The following is a 22,273-nucleotide window of genomic DNA, read 5'->3' as shown; positions in this document are numbered from 1 at the left end:
CATTTACAGCTGTAAGTAAGTAGTATTATAGAACAAGAAATTGTGATCACGTTGTTAGTTCTCTGTAAAGAAACTTATATCATTGCTTCTTAAAGTACCTAATGAATATTAATTTCTGAATATTTTCAAATACAATCCAGGTACCATCATCATCAACCTTTAATACTTTTTAAATTCAAACAATTTTATGTTTGAACTATTTTTGGGCTAGTCTTCAATTGCCCAAATGCTCTTTTAATATATTCTATTTTTATCTCTCGTACACACTTTAATTTCTTTGCATAAATGCATATTTGTGGTTCCGAAACCTCATTGACTTGCCCCACTGTGCTCGGGCACAGTCGTTACTGCTGGCTGGTGTCCAATTGGACATTCTACTTTGGCTTTGGCTGTGCGGGACGCACACATTTAATCCGCAAACGGAAGTTGCACATTTTTACTACAGTGTGGCTGTTCTTCGTACGAAGGACTCCTGTTGCCAGCTCCCGTGTTCCTTCGTCCTGCCACCGTTATTATTGTTTGTGCTGCTTTGCCCCCAGCTGTGTTTGGCAGCAACGTAATTATTTGTGTGGTTTAGGTTGCTCTTGCTTGGGATTTTGAACGCGCCGAATTGTTGCTAATTGGAAAAAACGCCGGCAGTAAAACGTACGACAAAGGCAAGCGGAAAAAAATATCAACAAGATGTGGGCTATGGACACTGTCCATAGAGCTTGCATATTTCATGGTGCTTTAATTTAAAGTTCTTCCTTCTGTTTGTAATCTAAATCAATAAGCTATTTGGTGCAGCCCTCCACCCACTCCGACCGCCCTTTGTCTCTGGGGGCGTGATGCTCACAACTTCTCTGACCGTCTGTGCTTATTTGACTTATTTTTGTTCGAAGGCTTGCGAAAACAAAGTCCCAGACGCAATCTTTGATTTTATTGTAAGCAGCAAAGGACAACAAAGCAGAACAAAAAGGACACACAAAGCACCAAATGTGCCCAGAGGGTTAACAACACACAAAAATGCCGGCCAAAAGCTTCAAACTGGCATGCATGGAAAGCAAAAGTGTGTCTAGATTTTTAAAGCATTGAAAAAATATGCACCAAGAACATTTATTACAAATGGGAAATACCTATATGAATATGATCGAAAATACCTTTAAATCAACGTCACAGATATGTTCCCTCTATCGCAGTTCCAAATTGTAAATATATGGCACCAATAATCTCATTTGAATAAATCATAAATTAATTATTCAAATTTTCCACATTTCATGAAAAATTTAAAACCCCTTAATGTTCAGTAAAAAGTTTCAAGTACGTATTCTACTTAAATATAACTTTATTAACTTTATTTTTATGTGAAGCTTTCAAAATCTTTTAAATTAGAGGCAAATTTTGACAACAAGAAAAATTTAGAACTCTTCTCTAGTTGCATTTTATCAATAAATATTTACCACAATTTTGGAAATTTCTGAAACGAAACAGTAGCCGTACCGAGTATTGAGTTAGTTTGTTTCTTGGAAGTCTAAGGCATTAGCCATTGGAAAATATATTATCAAAATTCAACAATACTTTTTGTGAATTGCAATATCGGCCATTACCTATTTTCTAAAAAATTTCTTTAACATATTGTTTATAAAATAAGCTCTGATATTCTTCGATTGTAAGGATGTTCATAAGCTTGACTGCTGACTATATATGTATATATTGTAACCCATAGTTATAGTATTTTCAACACTCATTGCACTCATATTTTTGTTGCAATCGATTTTTTAACACTTATCAATGCGAATGCTTTTTAGTTTTGTTTTTTTTATTATAATTCTGCCCTCTGATTTCATTGGAAATTTATGTATAAATATAATATTTCTTAAAGCCATAAACCTGGCCAGGATACAAGCCATAAAAATGCAGACGATGTCAGTGGGTAAGCCGTCGTTGCATTGCCAGCCAGCCCTCCGCACACCTTGGGGACATGAAGTCATCAGCTAAGCCCACGCCCAAGTCTTACGGAGACACGGCGCAGAGCGGAAAAAAAGAAGGCGAGTTGTGCCTTTAGGATTTGGCTTTTTATGTTTATTATTTTCTTTTCTATGCCATGTTTGTGTGTGTTTTAAGCCACGTGCCCTGCACCCTGCACCCTTCGCCAATTCGCCACGCTAGTTTCACACCCTCGTGCCCTTCACTGACAACCCCCAAGAAATGGGCGAGCAAGCCGCAAAGAAAACATGTTGCTTTTTATCCGGCCATCCAGTTGTGGGTGGGCAGAGGGCAGGGGGCAGGTGGCAGGGGCTGCAATATGTATCTAAGGTCATCAATAATGGCACAAACATGCATTTAAGTCGCTTGCTTTGCATTAAGTCGAAGCAGCTTATTGAAATTGGTACGCATTTTGAGCCCTTTCCGGCCTTTATGGAGCAGAGAAGCTGGGGGATGGCGTTGTGAGAGCTCCCGCGGGACTCACTTCTTTCAATAAAAATTTGTTTGTGTTTCGTGGACACTTTTTCTGGGATGGCAGACAAGGTGGATTTTTATCTTATCTAGTAATATTTTAACCCCACAGCCCTCGGAGATGGGGCGTTCCGAACTAGCCAGTTGTGGTGATTCGTTCAATTCGTCAAATAATGGATAACACTGGTCGGAAATAAATATGTAAATAAATATAATAATTAAAATATGAACAACCTTATAAAGCCCCCCTCGATGATCAACGATCAATACAAAAGATAATATGAAAAAAAATTTTTCAACACGAAGCAAACTTTTTAAAACACGTAAGATTGGCCAAATCTTTTCGTAATGAGGACCAAAATACAAATTACATAGATTTTAAGACCTAGAAACAGCACTCTATTTTTTTTATAACGAACAGTCTCAAAAAAACAGCACTTTCTACCTATTTTGTGGGATTCGATTTTAGAGGACATTATTTCCGCAAATAAAAAGCTTTTAAATGGTTCTCCTACGTTAAACAGAGTGATTCAATCCTGAAACCTCCTCTGCGATTCTCATACCAAGTACCTAAGCGCTGGCAAAACGAGAATTAAATGGTGAATTTTTTGCTAAATTATATAATTATTTTGTGGATTTAAATTGTGAAATTTCCAATAAATTAAATAAAAATATTGTGGCCGCCCTCCTCTGCGATTCTCATACCAAGTACCTAAGCGCTGGCAAAACGAGAATTAAATTGTGAATTTTCTGCTAAATTATATAATTATTTTGTGGATTTAAATTGTGAAATTTCTGGTAAATTAAATAAAAATATTGTGACCGCCCTCCTCTGCGATTCTCATACCAAGTACCTAAGCTCTGGCAAATGTAGAATTAAATTGTGAATTTTCTGGCAAATGTAGAATTAAATTGTGAGTTTTTTAAAAAATTAAATGATTTTTTTGTGGATTTAAATTGTGAAATTTCTGGTAAATTAAATAAAAATATTGTGACCGCCCTCCTCTGCGATTCTCATACCAAGTACCTAAGCTCTGGCAAATGTAGAATTAAATTGTGAATTTTCTGAAAAATTAATGATTATTTTGTGGATTTAAATTGTGAAATTTCTGGTAAATTAAATAAAAATATTGTGGCCGCCCTCCTCTGCGATTCTCATACCAAGTACCTAAGCGCTGGCAAATGTAGAATGAAATTGGGAATTTTCTAAAAAATTAAATTATTATTTTGTGGATTTAAATTGTGAAATTTCTGGTAAATTAAATAAAAATATTGTGACCGCCCTCCTCTGCGATTCTCATACTAAGTACCTAAGCTCTGGCAAATGTAGAATTAAATTGTGAATTTTCTGAAAAATTAATGATTATTTTGTGGATTTAAATTGTGCAATTTCCAATAAATTAAATAAAAATATGGTGGCCGCTCTCCTCTGCGATTCTCATACCAAGTACCTAAGCTCTGGCAAATGTAGAATTAAATTGTGAATTTTCTAAAAAATTAAATGATTATTTTGTGGATTTAAATTGTGCAATTTCTGATAAATTAAATTAAAGCGCTAAGAGCTGGCAAATAAATTGGTTTTATTTCAGCTGCTAAAAAGCTTTAAAGAAGCTTGTAATGCATTGAAAAAAATGGCGCATTGTTTGGTTGGCAACGCGCGCAGCAGCTGCGACCAGGGCTGAAGCACCAACTCCAACTCCGTTACCAAAGCTTTGACAGCTGTTGCGCGCGCTTTAAAAGATCCGTTATGTGCAAAGACTGGATTAGTGGAAAGTAACTAAAAAAAAAGCGCAGAAAATGCCGAGCGAAATAATTACACTACAATTGGGCCAATGTGGCAATCAGAGTGAGTAAATGGAACTAAATATGATTGGCATTTAACGGAGCATCTGCATATTCAGTTGGCTTTGAGTTCTGGAAACGCCTGTGCTTGGAGCACGGCATTTCACCAGATGGCGTTCTGGAGGACTTTGCCACCGGAGACATTGACCGCAAGGACGTCTTCTTCTACCAGGCCGACGACAACCATTACATACCACGGGCAGTACTGATTGACTTGGAGCCGCGAGTCATTCACAACATAATGAGCTCATCCCATGCCAAGGTAATCTTTCACAAGCACCATGGTTAAATATGTCTATATAATGGAAGAGTCTTCCATTTAGCTCTACAATCCCGAGAACGTCTATCTATCGAAGCATGGTGGGGGCGCTGGCAACAATTGGGCCTCGGGATTCTCCCAGGGCGAACGAGTCCAGGAGGAGGTGCTGGACATAATTGATCGCGAAGCCGATGGCAGCGATTCACTCGAGGGTTTTGTGCTCTGCCACAGCATCGCTGGTGGCACTGGTTCCGGTATGGGTTCCTACATGCTGGAGAGCTTGGCTGATCATTTTCCCAAGAAACTCATACAAACCTACAGTGTGTTTCCCAATCAGGACGAGATCAGTGATGTGGTTGTCCAGCCGTATAATTCAATATTAACTCTAAAGCGTCTAACCATGTGTGCGGACTCTGTTGTGGTGCTGGACAACACGGCACTGAATCGCATTGCCACGGAACGGTTGCATATTCAAACGCCCACGTTCTCGCAGATCAACAATCTGGTTTCAACCATTATGAGCGTAAGTACGAGTACATTGCGCTACCCTTCGTATATGAACAACAACCTGATTGGATTGACGGCACCTCTGATACCTACGCCGCAGCTACACTTTCTCATGACGGGCTACACGCCGTTGATTACCGACTATGAGGTGGGTTTTGGCTTTTGAACGCACGTTTTTCCTTTCCACTTACCGGTTCCAAATTGTAGACTAAAACAAATGTGCGCAAGACCACTGTACTGGACGTAATGCGTAGGCTGTTGCAGCCCAAGAATATGATGGTTTCGTCGGCCGCCGATAAACAAAATCGTCACTGTTATATATCGATTCTCAACATAATACAGGCAAGAACTTAAAAATCTGCCCAATGCTTGGCCCATTTATATTCGTTATACTTTGCAGGGCGAGGTGGATCCAACGCAAGTCCACAAATCACTGCAGCGTATACGGGATCGCAAACTGGCCCATTTCATACCCTGGGGGCCGGCCAGCATTGAGGTGGCCTTGTCGCGTAGCTCCCCCTATGTGCAAACTGCTCACAAGGTGTCGGGCCTAATGATGGCAAACAATACTTCCATTAGCACGCTTTTCAATCGCGCTCTAGCTCAATACGATAAACTGAAGAAGCGTAACGCGTTCTTGGATCAGTTTCGACGGGAGTCCATGTTCAAGGAGGACTTATCCGAGCTGGACTCGGCACGCGACACTGTGGACTGTTTGGTGCAGGAGTACGAGGCAGCCACACAAATCGAATATCGCCAATGGAGTCCGCGCCTGGAGGGGCCTAAGCCGGCGACTGCCTGTTGAATTACAAGTCGAATAAATTGCTTAAAGAGTGTCTGTTTGCAAAGCACAACTCCCAGTGGCTAATTACTTACAATTACCGAATTTAATTTAATGTCATAAGATGTCCTAAAACATTCATTTCAAACAGGTAATCTCAAGTAAAATCTGTCCATTCCTAACTGATAAGCAAAAAGAAACAGGCATATTTTATATATATAGTATATCTGTTATCAGATGTTCATAGTTTGTGTGTTGTTTATTCATTTAATTAAAAAAAAAAAGCTAATGCAGAAATGGAACACCAAATATCCGACTGTTTTGCCCGCTACTTAAATACATAAAATAATAAAAACAATAAATAAATAACCATACCCATTACATAATGCAACATTTAACTAAAATACTTATTCCAGCGAACAATAATGTACAGAATAATCAGAATCGAAATGAGAAAATGAATATATAGCGAGGCATTGTAAATAATATACGCCAACGATATTGAAGATCTATTAATCTCTATTAATATTCCGATATTCGAATCAAATCCAGCTACTAACGTCTAGCTTAAGACCTTATCAGAGATTTTGCCAATCATAGATGTGGCTTAACTCGATTGTGAAATCTAAATCTCACAATACATTTTTGAAGAATTGAATTCCACACCCCATATAGCAGATTAATGATAATCTGTTAATCTTTGATCTCTCTATAGGAGGAGGAATATTCGTTGAAAAGCGTGTGTTTAGTCGGATTTGATCTCAGTCTTGCATCAACGACACTACCGAAAGCTGAGCTGAGCATAATGTTCAGCAATCTTCTCAAAATTATAACGCTGCTATTAGCTATTCTTCTACCTATTATAAATGGATCTTCGAATAACAATAAATTGGTAAGTAATGTGAAAACTAATGCAACTTATCCATAGTTATACTTTGATTTTCCCATAACATTTATTTTTTTAAATGAACTGTGAATTAGAAAAAAAAACTAAGAACAAGAACAGCAGATTCAATTCTATAACTCGCTTTAAAATTGGCCTTTTATCGAATTATGGAAAATTTCTAATAGGGGAGGTGTTCCGGAGACGTCCTTTTAAAGTTTTATTTAATCTTGAATTAGCAGGCCCATGCTTGGATTATTATTTAAAGAAGAGTCTCTGCGACTCTAAGTTTTAATTGAACATGCAACGAGTACCGCAATCGAGAGTTCTACATTGGAGTTTACAAAGCGAAGAGTGTTTTTTATAGATACAGCCCATTTATAGATAAGAAAGAGAAGGAAGAATATACTAGAAGTAAAACTCTCTGAGCTCCATTTATTTATCTCTTGTTTAGGACCTTAAATTTAGATATTGGCTGGTGGTTTAATAATGTAATAAATAAAAAAACTATGCTATAATTTATAATACTTTATTTACAATACTTTAATATTTCATTTCTAAAGTCCGGTTTCTAATCGTGGGATCACATTTTTGGCAATAGACCAATTACAATGATGATCAGACAAATAAAATTTAACTTGCAGGGAAATTAAAGCCGGACTTATTAAGTTAACTAATATTTGTTAAACTAAACATAGCTTATCGCTATCCAAAGCCTGGAACAGCACCGACCCCATGTGCGTTAGCTTCCACAGTAGTTTCTATTTTTATCAGAGTCGTTTTCAATATTTTTCTTCGATTAAGTAGACCAATTATAGGCTTTCGGATGTGGTAGTTTATTTGCGTTTATCCTTGTGGGTGGCCTGATGGACGCGCAATTTGTCAGAGCGCGCAAAAGCCTTTTGGCAAAAGGTACATTGATAGGGTTTCTCGCCGGTGTGCTTGCGACGGTGCAGTTTCAATTCAAAGAAGGAGACGAATGCCATCTTGCACAGATCACACTTGAAGGGTTTGTCGTTGTTGTGGCGTCGGGTGTGGAGCTGCAATTCGCCTCTGGAGCGTAAATTGATGCCGCACTGCGAGCAGAGGAACAGTCGCGCCTCCTTTGCCTTCTTGGGCCCATCCTCGGAGTGCACATCGCGTATGTGATTTCGTAGACGAGCCTGCAGCTGATAGGTGCGATCGCAGTGCGGACAACGCAACAGATCTGTGCTGGATTCGCAAGCAGGAGCTGGAGTAGAACTTCCAGCCGCCCCAGTGGCATGTTGCAGACGCACATGCAGCTGCAAGTTCTCTGGCCACATAAATTTATAACTACACAGCGCACAGTTCAGTTGCTTATCCACATTAAGGCACTGACTGCGTTCGTGGCGTTCCAACAGGGGCTGCCAGCAAACAACAGCAACTTGAATAGGAATAGTATTATAGATTATACGATGTCTACTTACCTTGGCAGCGCACTTGAAGATACACTTGCCGCAGGCATATGGCAGCTCATCGTACGGATGCATGGCGCGCTGGTGTTGCTGGAGCTCATAGATGCGCCGACACTGCACCTGACACAGCGAGCAGGTGTATTTGGCGGCTGCCGGATGCTCATCCTGGTCTGCATCAGAGTCCGTGTCGGTGTCATCCAAATGCAGCTCGAAGCCCTGCGCATTCGTAATGGAATAGTTCAAGGCGGAGTCGTAGCTATGATGAGCAGCCGCATTGCAGAGCAAATGAGAGCGCAGCTCCTTCATTTTCGTAAAACTAATATCGCAAACTTTACAGGCGATGCGCTTTTGACCATTTGGCTGCGATGTGGCGGCGAGGAGGGTTTCGGCAAGTGGCAAATACTGCTCTTTGAGGCCATGCCGTCGCTGCAGATGTCGAAGCAGAAAGTCACGTCTATAGAACTTCAGGTTGCACCAATGACAGCTCATGAAGCTGGACTTGTCGGCGTGCATGCTCAGATTATGAGTGTGGAGGCCGCGAGCATCCCGAAATGTGCGATCACACAGCGAGCAATGGACGACAGTATTCTGGAAAACAATGGTCAAAAGAATTAAAACCGTTTACTGATGTTACAAATAAACAACAGATTAATCATCAAAACACTGTTCGAAGCATATACTGAGAGCTATCTACCTTCCACTTCACTAGGAATATTTAGATATACCATCAGACATAAAATAAAATGTTCTGCCATTTTAGCTGTAGGGAAAACATAGTTGAGGAAAGGCTGACGGCCGATAATTCAATTTGCTGTTTGGCGTGGGAAGAGCGGACAATTTTGATATTTCTATTTTGGTGGCCTGCTGCTAATACAAACCTTATTTCTGTGCACGGCGTAGTGAGTCCTCAGGTTTTGGCGCCACTGAAAACGCGCTCGACAATACTTGCAGATGTATAGCTTCTGAACGTTGTTGCATTGCCGTGTACGGTGCTGCTGCAGGAGCTCGGCATTGACGAAGCGCGCCTGGCAACGCGCACACACATTGGGGGCCTCCAGCCAGTCGTGTTGCTGGCGCTGGTGATCGAACAATTGATATTTGCGAGCATAGCTGAGAGAGCAGAGCTCGCAATTGTAACGCGAGGCCAAGGCATTTATTTTCCGCTGCTCCTCCTCAAAATCGCTGTCCGTCTCGGAGCTTTCCAGACTCAGTTCGCGACCAGACTGGTTGGTTATCGAATAGAATGGCGAGAACTTCTGCTCGTTCAAGTACTCGCATATGCGTTGCTTTAGATGTGCCTCATCCACGTTGTTGGCATCGGCGAAAAAGCTGGAGGCGATTTCGCGACGCGTCTCGCTGGCCACACAAACCTCATCCGCTTGGTCGGCGTGAGCTTGCAAATGTTTGGCCAGCAGGGCAATTTTTGAGAAGTTCTGCAAACAGAGCATGCATTGAATCCTTTTAGTGCCATGTGGCAGGCACAGGCTAATGTCCAGCTCCGTTACTTTAGGGAGTGTAGAGCCGGAGCGTTTGTAGGCGCGGGGCGCACCATGTTTATTTCGCATGTGAGCCATCATGTTGTCCTTGCGATAGAATTTGTGCGGACAATTTGGACACGTGAGCCAATTGCTTTTAGATGTGTGCTTGCGCATGTGGGATATGAGACTGGCGGGCCAATAGTAGGATTTGTCACACTGATCGCATTTATATTGTTTCCCGACTAAAGCGCTTTCATTCTGGCTGCCACAATCTGCTTGATTGTTCCATTCTTTCAATTTTCTGTAACATGGAATAAGATTAATTAAAATGGCAACAGCAAAGACTAGTTTCTTACACTTGGCCATCGCATATTTCCGACAGGTCGCTAGCTAAGGGATCGTTAGGGCTCTCGGCTGTTTTACAATTTCTTTGTTTGCGTAAAAGTTGCAGCCTTTCCTTGAGCGGCATCTCATCGAATTTGCTGTAAAAGAAATGTTAAATGAAATTCGAGGCATCTGTTTATCACTTACTCTGAGTCTCCCTCTGTGTATTTCGGCAGCTCCTCTTGATCTGTGTCTGGGATCGGCTTATTGTCCTCCACTTTAACATCCATAAACTGTTCCACTGAAAAGGAACTCTCCAATTTAGCCAACAGCTCGTCGTTCGCTTGCCTGGCCTGCAGGACAAATTCATAGGCATCCTGCAGCCGCTGCAAACAGTCGGAGCATAGGTGCTGCGGCAGTGCATTATTGGGCTGCATGATAAAGATAACAATAAATAATTGCACATTTTAGATATATTTAACTCACATCTAGGGAGCAGACATCAGCAAGCATTTCCCAAATAACTTTATTATGCTTTGTCGCCTTTTCCTGGAGCTTGTATACTTGACTAGAAGTGGGCGTGACACAGGTGCGACACGTTAAAGTACACATTATTTATTTGTCAGCTCCGAGTGATTCTTCAAGTAAACAACACAGCTCATCAGCTGTAACGAAATTGTAAACAATTGCAAATAAACAACCGAACATTAAATGAACGAACTAGTTCCTATTTTTGAATGTAGCTAAATGAAGCTACCATATCAGTTGTATTTATTCCCTCTACAACCAGATGGCATCACTGTTATTGGCAGCCATTGGCCTTACATACTTTTTAGGTATTTTGAGCATTCAAAGTGTGGTCACACTTTAAGACGCGTCGTTAACTTCTGCTCTATTGCTTAGTTTTGTAATTTAAAATGCAATCGCCAGCTCAAAAATTGTTCGAAAAAGTGGAGTAATCAGAAAAAAGCTACTTTGAGGCGGCATAAAAACAAACACGAACGATTTTACAAATATTGTGCAAAATCTGCGCGCGTGTGTGTGAGTGAAAAATATTCCAAAAATGCGCAGCTCACAACGCGCACACATACACACACACGCTAGCTGAAATTTCTTTATGCAAAGCAAGCAGCGAGTGCGAGTACAACCAACAGGCCACAAAAAACAGCGCAAGAAAGTGAGCGAATTACACGCGTTGTGCAAAAAAAAATAGTGTGCGTATAATTAGCATGTGCAACAATGTTATAAATATAAATACGATGGACTTGTGTGCATAGGGGCTGGCAAAATCATTGAACTGTACAACACGCCCATATTTAGTGTTTGTGTAGATGTGTGTATGTCTGGCTGTATGTGTGCGTGTGTGTATTCAAAGTGCAAAGTGTGTTTTATTTATTATACTTTGATTTTGCAATAACATAGTTTTCGTTTTTTTTATTATAATGGCTTATCCAACGCGCAGCGCAGCGCAGCGAACGGAAGTCGTCGCCTACAATTTTTTTTTTCTTTTCGTTTTACTATTTTCTGTGTCGCCCCCTACACACAAAACAATCAAGCAGTGAGCACACACACACACATACATGCAGTAGCTGCCGACACGGCAGCGCTAAGCGCTCCCACACATATTTGACGCTGATGCCAACGCCGACGTTGACGCTGGCTGAGCAGTGACAGCGTCAGCAACTCAATTGCATGAGAATTTATTTCTCTTTTTTTCCGTTGTCGTTGCTTTTTGTTTATTATGTTGTGGTTGTTGTTGTTGTACAGCTTAATTTATTGGTAGCATTGTTTTTGCTGTCGCTGCCATTATTATTATTGTTGTTGTTGTTGTTGCAGAAAATGAAAGTGTGTTGGTACTACGGCAAATTGTGCGCCCACAAAAGCCAAAAACAAAAGCAAACCACAGCAGCGGCAACAACAACAACAATAACAGCAAGACAAACAAAATTGACTAATAAAGTCTCACACACAACTTTTGCTAACTATGGCAAGATTTAAGCGATTTCATTTTTGTCTTACTTAATTTCGCTTAATTATTTCTTCAAGTTGCCAATATTGTTGCTAACGTGCTTCTTTTGTTGTCGCTGTTGTTGTTGTTTTTTTTTACAGCTAGCCATTAATACTAAACTTGAGAGATACACACACATATCAGCATATCCATTATTGGCATGCGGTTGCCAACTCCAAAGATCTACATCTGCATCATCAACAAAGGCATCGGCAGCAACAACTAATGGATCAATATCATCATATCAGACATCATGTGAGTAGCTAGCACTCGAGCTTAACTGTGGCCCAATTGTATGCCAATTTGCGATCTCTTGACAGTATCCACCCACACCACCAACAACAGCAGCAGCAATAAGCGCAACAGGCGCTGCCACCAACAATCGACCGGAATTGCATCAAAAATGCAATCGCGGCTCACATTCGAGTGACACAAGTTCAGCGTACAGCGGTAGCGACACAATGGCCTCTGCCTACGGCTCATCGCTGGAGGCCGAGGAGATTGATCTCTCCGGCCTCGTGGAGTCGGTGGTGGACTCCGATGAGGAGGATCTCGCCGAAAGCATAGATGTAAGTAAAATAAATCCAAGCAGGGGACATCTAGAATGTCGAAAGTAATGTACAATTGATTTAGCCAATCATTTGCATGATATCAGAAAATCTAACAGCTGGGCTTATAATTGATGTGATTTTCAAAACTGGACGGCGAATAATTTTTTTTTTTTTGTTTGTGGGTGTTATTGTAAAAGTTAATGAGTCAAGATAAATTAAAACATAAAGAAATTAGTAAAACAGTTTAGTTCAGTAAGTTATAGTCTGTGGAAGCAAGACCTTGAATCATCCAAGACCCAACAAAACTAAATACATACTTCGTACAAATTAGCATATGAATCATTAATTAAAGTTCGCCTGCGTCCCGTACGCATGATAGAAAAATAAATATACGTTATGAATTGATTGACGCATGCTTGTTTCACAAACTTTTAAAAATTACATTAAATAAATTCATTAAAATAGTGTAATCTATCGATATTGTTAGAATCAATCGAACTGATGTACTAGTTATCAAAACAAGCTGTTTTAAGCTTTTATCTGGGCGAATCATTTTAAAAACCTGCTTACAGAGTACTTGCATATTTTACTTAGGATCTTTTAAAACTGATCTTTTCGAAAACTGATCATATCCATTCATTTATTTCAACAGAGTCTCAATGTTCGCGACGCAGTGCGCGATTGCCTAGAGAAGGATCCATCAGAGCGTACCGAAGACGATGTGGAAATCTTGCTGGAATTCACACAAGGCCTTAAGGCCTTCACCAACATTACGCTGGCTGTGCGGCGTGCTCTTTGCTCCGTCATGGTCTTTGCGGTTGTGGACAAAGCTGGTACTGTGGTCATGTCCGATGGCGAGGAGTTAGACTCCTGGTCGGTGTTAATCAATGGGGCCGTAGAAATCGAGCATGGGAATGGCACACGGGAGGAACTACAGATGGGCGATTCGTTTGGCATTCTGCCCACGATGGATAAGCTCTATCATCGGGGAGTGATGCGTACCAAATGCGATGACTGTCAATTTGTGTGCATCACGCAAACAGATTATTATCGCATCCAGCATCAGGGTGAGGAGAATACACGCCGGCACGAAGATGAAGAGGGTCGAGTGGTAATGGTAACAGAATTGCGTTCTATTGGCGGAAGTGGGGCAGAGTGTGCCGCATCTTCTGCTGGAAGCAGTATCACAGGAACCTCACTAAATACAAAACGTGGCCATGTGGTCATCCGCGGCACGCCGGAGCGTCTGCTGCAGCAGCTCGTAGAGGAGAACTCAATGACAGATCCCACTTATGTGGAGGATTTCTTGCTCACACATCGCATATTCATTCAGAATCCACAGGAGGTAACCAGCAAACTACTCCACTGGTTCGATCTCGATCAGCTGGAGTCGCACAAGTCGCAGGAGCTTCGTGATCGTGTCACGCGTGTCGTGCTGCTTTGGGTAAACAATCATTTCACTGATTTCGAGGCAGACCACGAGATGATGGAGTTCCTGGAAATATTCGAAGCGGGCTTGGAGCGCAAGAAGCTGCTGAGCCAGCTGCGTTTGCTGCACATCGCATGCGCTGCCAAGGCGCGCATGAGGAGCTGCACACTGACGCGCTCCTCTCGCGATGAACCGCTCAACTTTCAAATCATTGGTGGCTACGAGCTGCGCGGCGTGGCCGCTGCAACAGGAAATGCCACAGTCGGCATCTATATATCACAGGTGGAGCCTGGATCGAAGGCGCAGGATGTGGGTCTTAAGCGTGGCGATCAAATACATGAGGTTAATGGAAACTCATTGGATCATGTAACCAGCAAGAGAGCGATGGAATTGCTGACGAGCACCACACATTTGAGCATCAATGTGAAGAGCAATTTGCTGGGATTCAAGGAGATTATGCAGGCTATGGAACACAGTCAGAGCGGGAATAATGGCTCTGCAGGCGGCAGCAGCTCAGGATCTTTCAAAGCAATACGCAGCCCTCGACGCATTTGCGCCAACGACATAGCAAAGCTTCACGGACGCTCTGAGTCCACCACAGACGACCTGACCACAAATCGAGCTCATATAGCTCGCCTCAGTTCGGTGGACATGCTGATGCATGCGCCCGGGGATCAAACTGATTGTGCACCACCACAGACGCCACCCATCAGTAGCGGCAGCATGGCATCGAATTTTATGCAACAGCTGCTGCAGAGTGTGAACACTTCGGCCAAGAAGTCATCGTTAACTGGCGTGGAGCAGGCGCCAGAGGGTGTGACAGGCGCGAAGGCGGGTGGCTTTATGACCCTGGCACCCAAACGTCGTCTGCAGAAGGCGTTGGCGAAGATGAATTTGCTCAACAAACACATGGGTGGCCTGCAGCAGTCTAGTCTCAATGATTCCTCCGACACGCTGATCAATGAGGCAACTGCCAATGGTGGTTTGTCCAAAACCAAACTGTCCACAACATCCTCTGCCTCCTCATCTAATTCCACACAATCGGCGGGCAACAGCTGCGCCGTTTCTTTACCCGGCAGCTCCAGTAACGGCCGTCTCTATCAATCCCGCTCCAATCCAAACCTCACCACGCTTAACTATGAGGACACCAATGCGCTGCATGTCAACTATTTGAATTCCCACATTCATCGACCATCAGCAGCGAGCACGTTGACAAGCAGTTCAGCGCACATGCTGCCCGATTACCCGGAGCACGTGCTCAAGGTGTATAAATCGGATCAGACCTGCAAATATGTACTCATCTACAAGGAGACGACGGCTCATGAGGTGGTTATGCTGACGCTACAGGAGTTTGGAATACACGATCCCAGCTCGAATTTCTCGCTGTGCGAGGTGAGTGTTGGCGAGGGCGGCATGGTAAAGCAACGTCGTCTGCCCGATCAGCTACAAAATCTTGCCGAACGCATCAGCTTTGCGGCTCGCTATTATTTAAAGCTGAACGACAGCACGGAACCGCTGGTCCCAGACGAATTGGCGCTGGAATTGGTGCGTGAGTCGAGTGTCCATTTTCTTCAGCTCAATGCCTACGAGCTGGCCATACAGCTGACACTGCAGGACTTTGCCAATTTTCGCCAGATCGAGTCTACTGAATATATAGACGAGCTCTTTGAACTGCCCTCGAAATATGGCGTGCCTATGCTCTCCAAATTTGCAGATTTGGTCAATCGCGAAATGTTCTGGGTAGTGAGCGAAATATGTACGGAGCACAACATCGTGCGACGCATGAAGATCGTGAAACAATTTATCAAGATTGCACGCCATTGCAAGGAATGTCGCAATTTTAATTCCATGTTCGCCATTATTTCGGGACTGGGACATGGCGCGGTGTCGCGTTTACGTCTCACCTGGGAAAAATTGCCCTCGAAATATCAGCGTTTGTTCAATGATCTTCAGGATCTGATGGATCCCTCGCGCAATATGTCCAAATATCGGCAGCTTGTCTCGGCGGAACTTCTGGCCCAGCATCCCATAATACCCTTTTATCCCATTGTCAAGAAGGATCTAACTTTCATACACTTGGGCAATGATACGCGAGTGGATGGACTCATTAACTTCGAGAAGCTGCGCATGCTGTCCAAGGAGGTGCGACTCCTGACGCACATGTGTAGTTCGCCCTACGATTTACTCGCCATACTCGAACTCAAAGGTCAATCGCCCTCCAATGCGCTCTTTTCACTCAATCAGATGTCTGCATCGCAAACAAATGCTGCGACCGGCACCGTCATTGCGGCAAATGCTGGACAGGCAACCATTAAGCGACGCAAGAAGAGCACTGCCGCTCCCAATCCTAAGAAAATGTTCGAAGAAGCGCAAATGGTGCGCCGCGTCAAGGCCTACTTGAACAGTCTGAAGATAATCAGCGATGAGGACATCCTCCACAAATTGTCGCTCGAATGCGAGCCGGCGCATGGCTCCACGTATTCGGGCAGCATTTCACATGGCAATACATCGCATCGCAGTGTTGGCGGCGGCAGTATCGGTGGTGGCAGCAACATCGGCGTCAGTAGCGGCAATTCCGGCAATGCCGGCGATCAGCTGAGCATCTATTCACATACCTCATCCTCATCGGCGCCCAATTCGTCGCTGTCATTACGCAAACGACATCCAAGCTCCCCGACACTCTCCACCACCAGTTCGACAAGCTCCACCAGCGATCACAATCGACGACAGCTGCACAACAATGGACCCAAATTTGGCACCGCCTCACCACAAGCGGTTAAGAAAATGCTGGCCCTTTCGGAATCCTCGAAGGTTCGACCACATCAGCCGTTTGTACCGCGACACGGTTCGGCTATACCGGGCGTCATTCCGCCGCTGCATCACATGCATGCGGCACATGGCTTCACCACGCCCGTGGCTTTGGGCGGCCCCAACACCACGCCGCTCGTCAATTCACAGTGCACGCCCAGTCCTAGTCCCTGCGCACATCGCCGGCTGGCCTCGAGTGGTAAGTAGAGTTGTTTTTACTGGTATACTTAACAACCCAACATAATTATCTTCCACGAAAAGTAATGCGATTTTAGATATAATATTAGAAATTAAATGTTAGCCTTATTACGTAACAAACTTTAACGACTTTAAAGTTCCAAAATCAGAAACAATATCGCTCAAAACTGTGGAAATTTACGGTTTCCGTGGTTTAAATTCATAAAGAAGTTATCGATATCCTATTTATGTAAAAGGACAAAAGTATTTTGGAACACTATTTAATTTTTTGTAGGTTAATAACAATCCCTATATATAATCCATATATATTATTATATTCAATTGGAAAGCAAATAATAGGACCAGTTTCCAACTGAAAGCAAATGGCTGAAATTCAAAGCGTTTCGCCGAACACTGCGCTTTTATGACGCCACTGACACGATTTAAATTGCATCGAAATTTTCCAATACTGTACATTTTTGGGGTGTTATCGCATCTTTAACTTTACTGCAGAAAGTTCAGGCAACTCCAGCAGCCCGTGCAGTTCTATTAATCTCATTATTTGCGTAATTTTGTTGAAATTACACTTACAAGTATTTTAAAACTTTCGATACAATAATAAAGTGAAAACCTGTGAATAATGGGCTGCATGTTCCAAAAACAAATCTAGCCTTAGTCACGTGAATTAAATGCAACTAAAGATTTGCGCAAAGCACGTGGTGCGAATAAAAGAAAATGTTTTAAAACCGAATTATTCTGTGAAATCCATATACAAATATCTAAGAAACATCAAAATTGGCTGCGAGTTTTATTCATTGAGTAAGCAAAGCAAAGAAATAAATGGCGCACAGATTCCTTAAATAAATGGGCCTTGAAAGCTCTACTGTAATAATGGAATCAAATGTACCCACTAACCAATTGTTGTTAAAATTTAATAAAACTAATGAAGCATTTATTCAAAGTGCACAGCACACAATCGCAACTGCTGGCAGTGGACAGTGCGTTCGGGGGGCTTAAGGTTCCTGTTTTATTCTCATTTAAGTGTAATACTACTATTTAAATCAAAGTATACAGATAATTAAGCTCAAAATGATGTGATTGCAATTCAAAAGATAAGTTTATAGCATTCGAATTCATCATTTATGTATTTATAATTTGTTTACTAAATAGTTGCTTAACTCGACGCTTGAATAATCTTCCACATACACTATCAATCGTTTAGTTTAAGGCTAAGTTACGTAGCTGGCTAATCTGCAATTGAAATCCCATTAGTCTGATATAATACTAATATCTTTGCAGGCAATATCATTCCCGCACGCGCCATACACGAGCGTTCGCACTCAGATACGCCAGCGCCCCCACCACCGCTGCCTTCTGTGGATTTGTCGGTGGAGAGCAGTAGTGTGACTACTTTTCGTGATTTACCGCTTCGCAAATCCGTGACTTCCGGTAAGTGTAGATTTTGATTGGCAATTTAACGCTTTATGGTGCTACTAAAACCAGACCTTATATAGTCTTAGATCTAGAATTTAATGCGTAATGTAGCCTAACTCTAGTTGCCAAAATTGTATCCGTTGCTGGCTAGGTTCGCCTTAGTCTCTCACATACTCTCGCTCTATTGCTGTATTCCCCTGCTTGGTGGTTGGTTGCTGGGTTGAGGCTCGGTGGTTGGTTCTAAGACACTTTATTGCACCAGGCAGTCAACGCTGCCTTCTTAGCTATTACACCTATCTATGCATTCTACTCTACTCTACACACTGCTTGGCAATACATGGCACTCTTTGCTACGTTTTCGCTCTTCTCTCTATTCTGTACTCTACTCTTTTTGATAACACAACCACAGGTTCCGTTTCATCGTGCGACAGTGGGCACGGCTCGTACGCCCAACAGCAGCCACAGCAGCAGCACCCACTACCACACCACACACAACACCACCACCAGCACCACACAACATTCCAGCATGAGCCACCACCGCTCAGTGCGCCTGTTTATACGGCCGCCGATTGCCGTCTCTTGCAACAAATTTCGAACAATGCCGTGACTCGCAATCTAAATAGTCCGTGCCAGAGCACAAATACACCGCCAAGCACACCCACACCACCACCAACACCACTCCAACAGCAACAACAACAACAGCTAGCTGCACCTCCAGTGCCCTATTTGCATATGCGCAGCGTTTCTAACTATCAAGCACAGCAGCAACAACAGCAACAAGTGGCTATGCCACCACCACCGCCACCACCATACAATGTGCCACCGCTGGCCAGTCTATATAATCATCATCATGGCAATGCTGGCAGTAGACATATGAGTCATATGCATGGTAAGCCGAACCACAACCCAAAACCTGAAGAGATCAGCCTCATCAACGCATAGATAAGCACAAAGTCTTATCCTGCTATTATAAAGGAAGCAAAATATATGATCTAAAATATGCATCGTTAATTAGTTGCTTTAAATTGCTTCCAACATCTTTTTCGGATCGTTGAACATTTGAAAACTGTACCTTCCTTTGGGAAGCATGATTTCTGAGTTATATTTGCTTACAGTAAAATTATAATATAGCCTGGGCCTCATATTTTGTTATAATATTAAAGCCAAAGTCGTTTTAGTTACTGACATGAATATCAGAATAGCTATGGCAGTTTACAATTGGTTCTCACTTCTTGCAAAGTTCTTTAAAGATGTAAAGATTGCTTCTAAAAAACGAAATCTTTTACTAGTGAATTAAATTATTTCTGGCTACCAGAAAATAGCTCTGAAAGTACCCTAGCTTGAAAAATAATAGTATTATTGATTTTTATTTAATACAAAAGTTCTAATAAAACAGAAGAAAGCAGGTTAATCGAACCTAATCTAAATTGAGGTTATTAGTAAAGAAGAGGTTATCGAAATTTTTGCGTAATATGGCAAATGGTCTGTTGTGATTTTAATACTTGTAGAAATTAAAATTTTAATTTTATTAAAAAAAAAAAGATGATTAGAAATTGAGATTTTATTCTTTACCCTTACAGGATTTGTGTCCTATATTATTCCATATACAACTGAAATAAAATATAGAAAGTTTGACAGGTTGTTCAAAATATTTTCCACAATGTGTCGAAAACAAATAAATATGTATGTTTCTGTTCGATAAATGTTTCTAAATATGTTTTTATAAATGTTTGTTTGTTGTAAATATCTATATATTTATATATCATCTTAAAAGGTTCCACAAGGATTGCTAAAAGCAGATCGTTCGTTTAATCGCCATTCTGATTGCCTATTGTCTTTTCTTTAAACAGGTGGCCCGCCAAACTTTATGGATAACACTAAGTGTACCATACCAATGCCACCCATGAATCAATAAATCAAACTGTGCTGTTTTAACTGAATGTTAATTTAATTAGTTGTGAGTATTAAAGTCCATTTTCCTCTTTGTGTCTCTCTCTGTAGTCACCTCTTTATAAGCTTTTACTTTCTTGCTTGCAGCATATATAGATGCCAAAATTTGTTAATGGTTGTGGTTTCCATTTGACCAACAAACACACACACACGTAAACAAGGAAGGACACACCGACCCGTTTTGTGTGCTCTCAATATGCTCATAAATATATATATATTATATATTATCATCAACCAGCGTCAACTGCGTGCCCCATGTTCGTAGATTTAAGCATCATCATGTTAAGTTACGCTCTCATCTAAGTTGCTTGCATTTTATATTAATTTAGCAGAATTTAATGTGTACATTCTCCGATTTGTTGCCTTCACAAACCAAACGTCGTCTCGTCTGCAGGCAGACCCAGCGCGCAGACCCAATCAAAAATGTTGCAATCAAAAAACTCTCGAAGAACTTTAAAGACTCGTCGGCATTTAAAGCTATTTAGAAATTTTGCCCAGCACATCAACGAGACAACACACCAAAACCGACTCTCTTATTGCACCTATTTCGTAAGTCAGGCTCTGAAACTTTGAATCAAACTCGTAACTCAAAAAAGACACTCGTGTGTCATTCCATCTATGTATACTTTAACTTTTATATATAGAGATGTACAAGCTAGTTATATGTTTACACAAAAAGAAAACCTTCGCTCCAATTCCAAATATTTAGTTGATAAGCGCTCTTTAGCAACAGTTTCCATAGGTTTTCCCCAAAACATTGTATTTATTTACACAATAATAATAATTAATATGCAATATTTGTAAAAGCACGAACCACAATAACAAAAAGACAGTCTATCTGATGACAACCCACAAAAAGTACAAGAAACTCGAAAATGGTCAACAAAAGACACAAAACCTGAGACTTAAAGAATTTTTTTTGTATATCTTTTTCTCACACGTAAAGGACTCCAATATTTTTGTGTGTTTATATATAAATGCATATACTATATACAAGAATCTATCTATATATATATATATATACACGCCTATATATACAATCATGAAATAACCATGAAAAATGAAGCCCAATTAGTTTAATTTAAATTTAAAAGAAAAGTAACGCAATTGATTGTTTATTGCTTATTTTAGCTAAAAAGCAAACGCTAAATATATATGTATGTATACATGTGCCCTTTTGTGTTTAAGTTTAAGAACATTTCTTGCTTTTTAAGGCTTACAAAAATTAATTAAAACCGCACTTGCTTCAAACTATTTTAATAATACGTATATGTAAATGCTTAAATTCAAACAGCTAGTGGAATGGATGCTCTGCAAAAAAGGGGTGGCAGAATTGTGAAAGAAGGGAGGACTTTTTTAGCTCCCGTTGTCACGCCTCAGTCAGAGCTCCAATTCCCCAAGCGCAGCTCGAACACATGACAAAATTTAATTACAGAAAATACAAATCATTTTATTCATATACTTTTAATTAATTATTTTAGAGTTACATATCTTATGTCTCACATAAAAAGAGCATAGCCTTCCATTTGTTTAATTGCTTCTGGTAAAAAATGAAAAATAAATAGTTAATTGAAAAATAGTATTCAGTTGTAAGTCAATAATATTTATTGATGGCTGACATTTTCACATTTATGATTTATTTAACATAGAAATGAGTTGCACCTAGTAATCTGTTGTTAAAGTTATGCTTCTTTTATCTGAGACCGACTATATGTCCCATTTTGTCGTGTATGTATGTACATATGAATTGAGAATTAAATCGAAAATAAAAATACAGTATTTAAAAACAAAAGCCGCTTCACAAATTGATTTTCTTTGAAAGCCTAGAGATCTACGAGTGTACCTCCTAACAAATAACTGTAAGTGTCCATTCAAATGACCTCTTAACATCAAATAACCTAAAATTTACTTTCAGTTTGATTCATTTTGGCTTTTGTATTATTTCCTGATCTGGCCAACTTCGCTAAACT

General features: G+C 41.1%; 3 protein-coding genes across 6 annotated transcripts; 2 read left to right on the top strand and 1 right to left on the bottom strand.

Annotated features, from left to right (window-relative positions):
- The first annotated feature begins 4,193 nt into the window (after positions 1-4,193).
- LOC115626361 (tubulin gamma-2 chain) lies at positions 4,194-5,898 on the top strand. Its single transcript, XM_030521711.1, has 5 exons — positions 4,194-4,282; positions 4,338-4,540; positions 4,602-5,192; positions 5,252-5,386; positions 5,445-5,898. Exons 1-5 carry the CDS (start codon positions 4,234-4,236, stop codon positions 5,847-5,849), a joined length of 1,383 nt encoding a protein of 460 aa, XP_030377571.1. The 5' UTR covers positions 4,194-4,233; the 3' UTR covers positions 5,850-5,898.
- A 1,591-nt stretch (positions 5,899-7,489) lies between these two features.
- LOC115626554 (zinc finger protein 420-like) lies at positions 7,490-10,558 on the bottom strand. Its single transcript, XM_030521932.1, has 6 exons — positions 10,433-10,558; positions 10,154-10,377; positions 9,979-10,104; positions 9,023-9,923; positions 8,157-8,732; positions 7,490-8,093 (listed from the first exon to the last, which is right to left on the bottom strand). The coding sequence occupies exons 1-6, from the start codon at positions 10,556-10,558 to the stop codon at positions 7,545-7,547; spliced, it is 2,502 nt and encodes an 833-aa protein (XP_030377792.1). The 3' UTR covers positions 7,490-7,544.
- Positions 10,559-10,844: 286 nt separating this feature from the next.
- On the top strand, positions 10,845-22,095 carry LOC115626270 (rap guanine nucleotide exchange factor 2). Of its 4 annotated transcripts, XM_030521586.1 has the most exons (9): positions 10,846-10,987; positions 11,072-11,160; positions 12,056-12,209; positions 12,275-12,523; positions 13,158-16,941; positions 18,219-18,368; positions 18,763-19,242; positions 20,204-20,310; positions 20,391-22,095. In XM_030521586.1, exons 3-8 carry the CDS (start codon positions 12,180-12,182, stop codon positions 20,266-20,268), a joined length of 4,758 nt encoding a protein of 1,585 aa, XP_030377446.1. In that variant the 5' UTR covers positions 10,846-10,987; positions 11,072-11,160; positions 12,056-12,179; the 3' UTR covers positions 20,269-20,310; positions 20,391-22,095. The 4 variants fall into 4 exon arrangements, with proteins under 4 accessions (XP_030377447.1, XP_030377446.1, XP_030377445.1 ...); XM_030521587.1 differs by having other exon boundaries at positions 10,845-11,160; positions 20,370-22,095; XM_030521585.1 differs by having other exon boundaries at positions 10,846-11,123.
- The last annotated feature ends 178 nt before the right edge of the window (positions 22,096-22,273 follow it).

Source organism: Scaptodrosophila lebanonensis, unplaced genomic scaffold (assembly GCF_003285725.1).
Source record: "Scaptodrosophila lebanonensis strain 11010-0011.00,11010-0021.00 unplaced genomic scaffold, SlebRS2 tig00000085-arrow-pilon, whole genome shotgun sequence".
Lineage (NCBI taxonomy): Eukaryota > Metazoa > Arthropoda > Insecta > Diptera > Drosophilidae > Scaptodrosophila > Scaptodrosophila lebanonensis.
The sequence above is the reverse complement of the archived record's forward strand: the minus strand, read 5'-3'. Positions and strand labels throughout refer to the sequence as shown.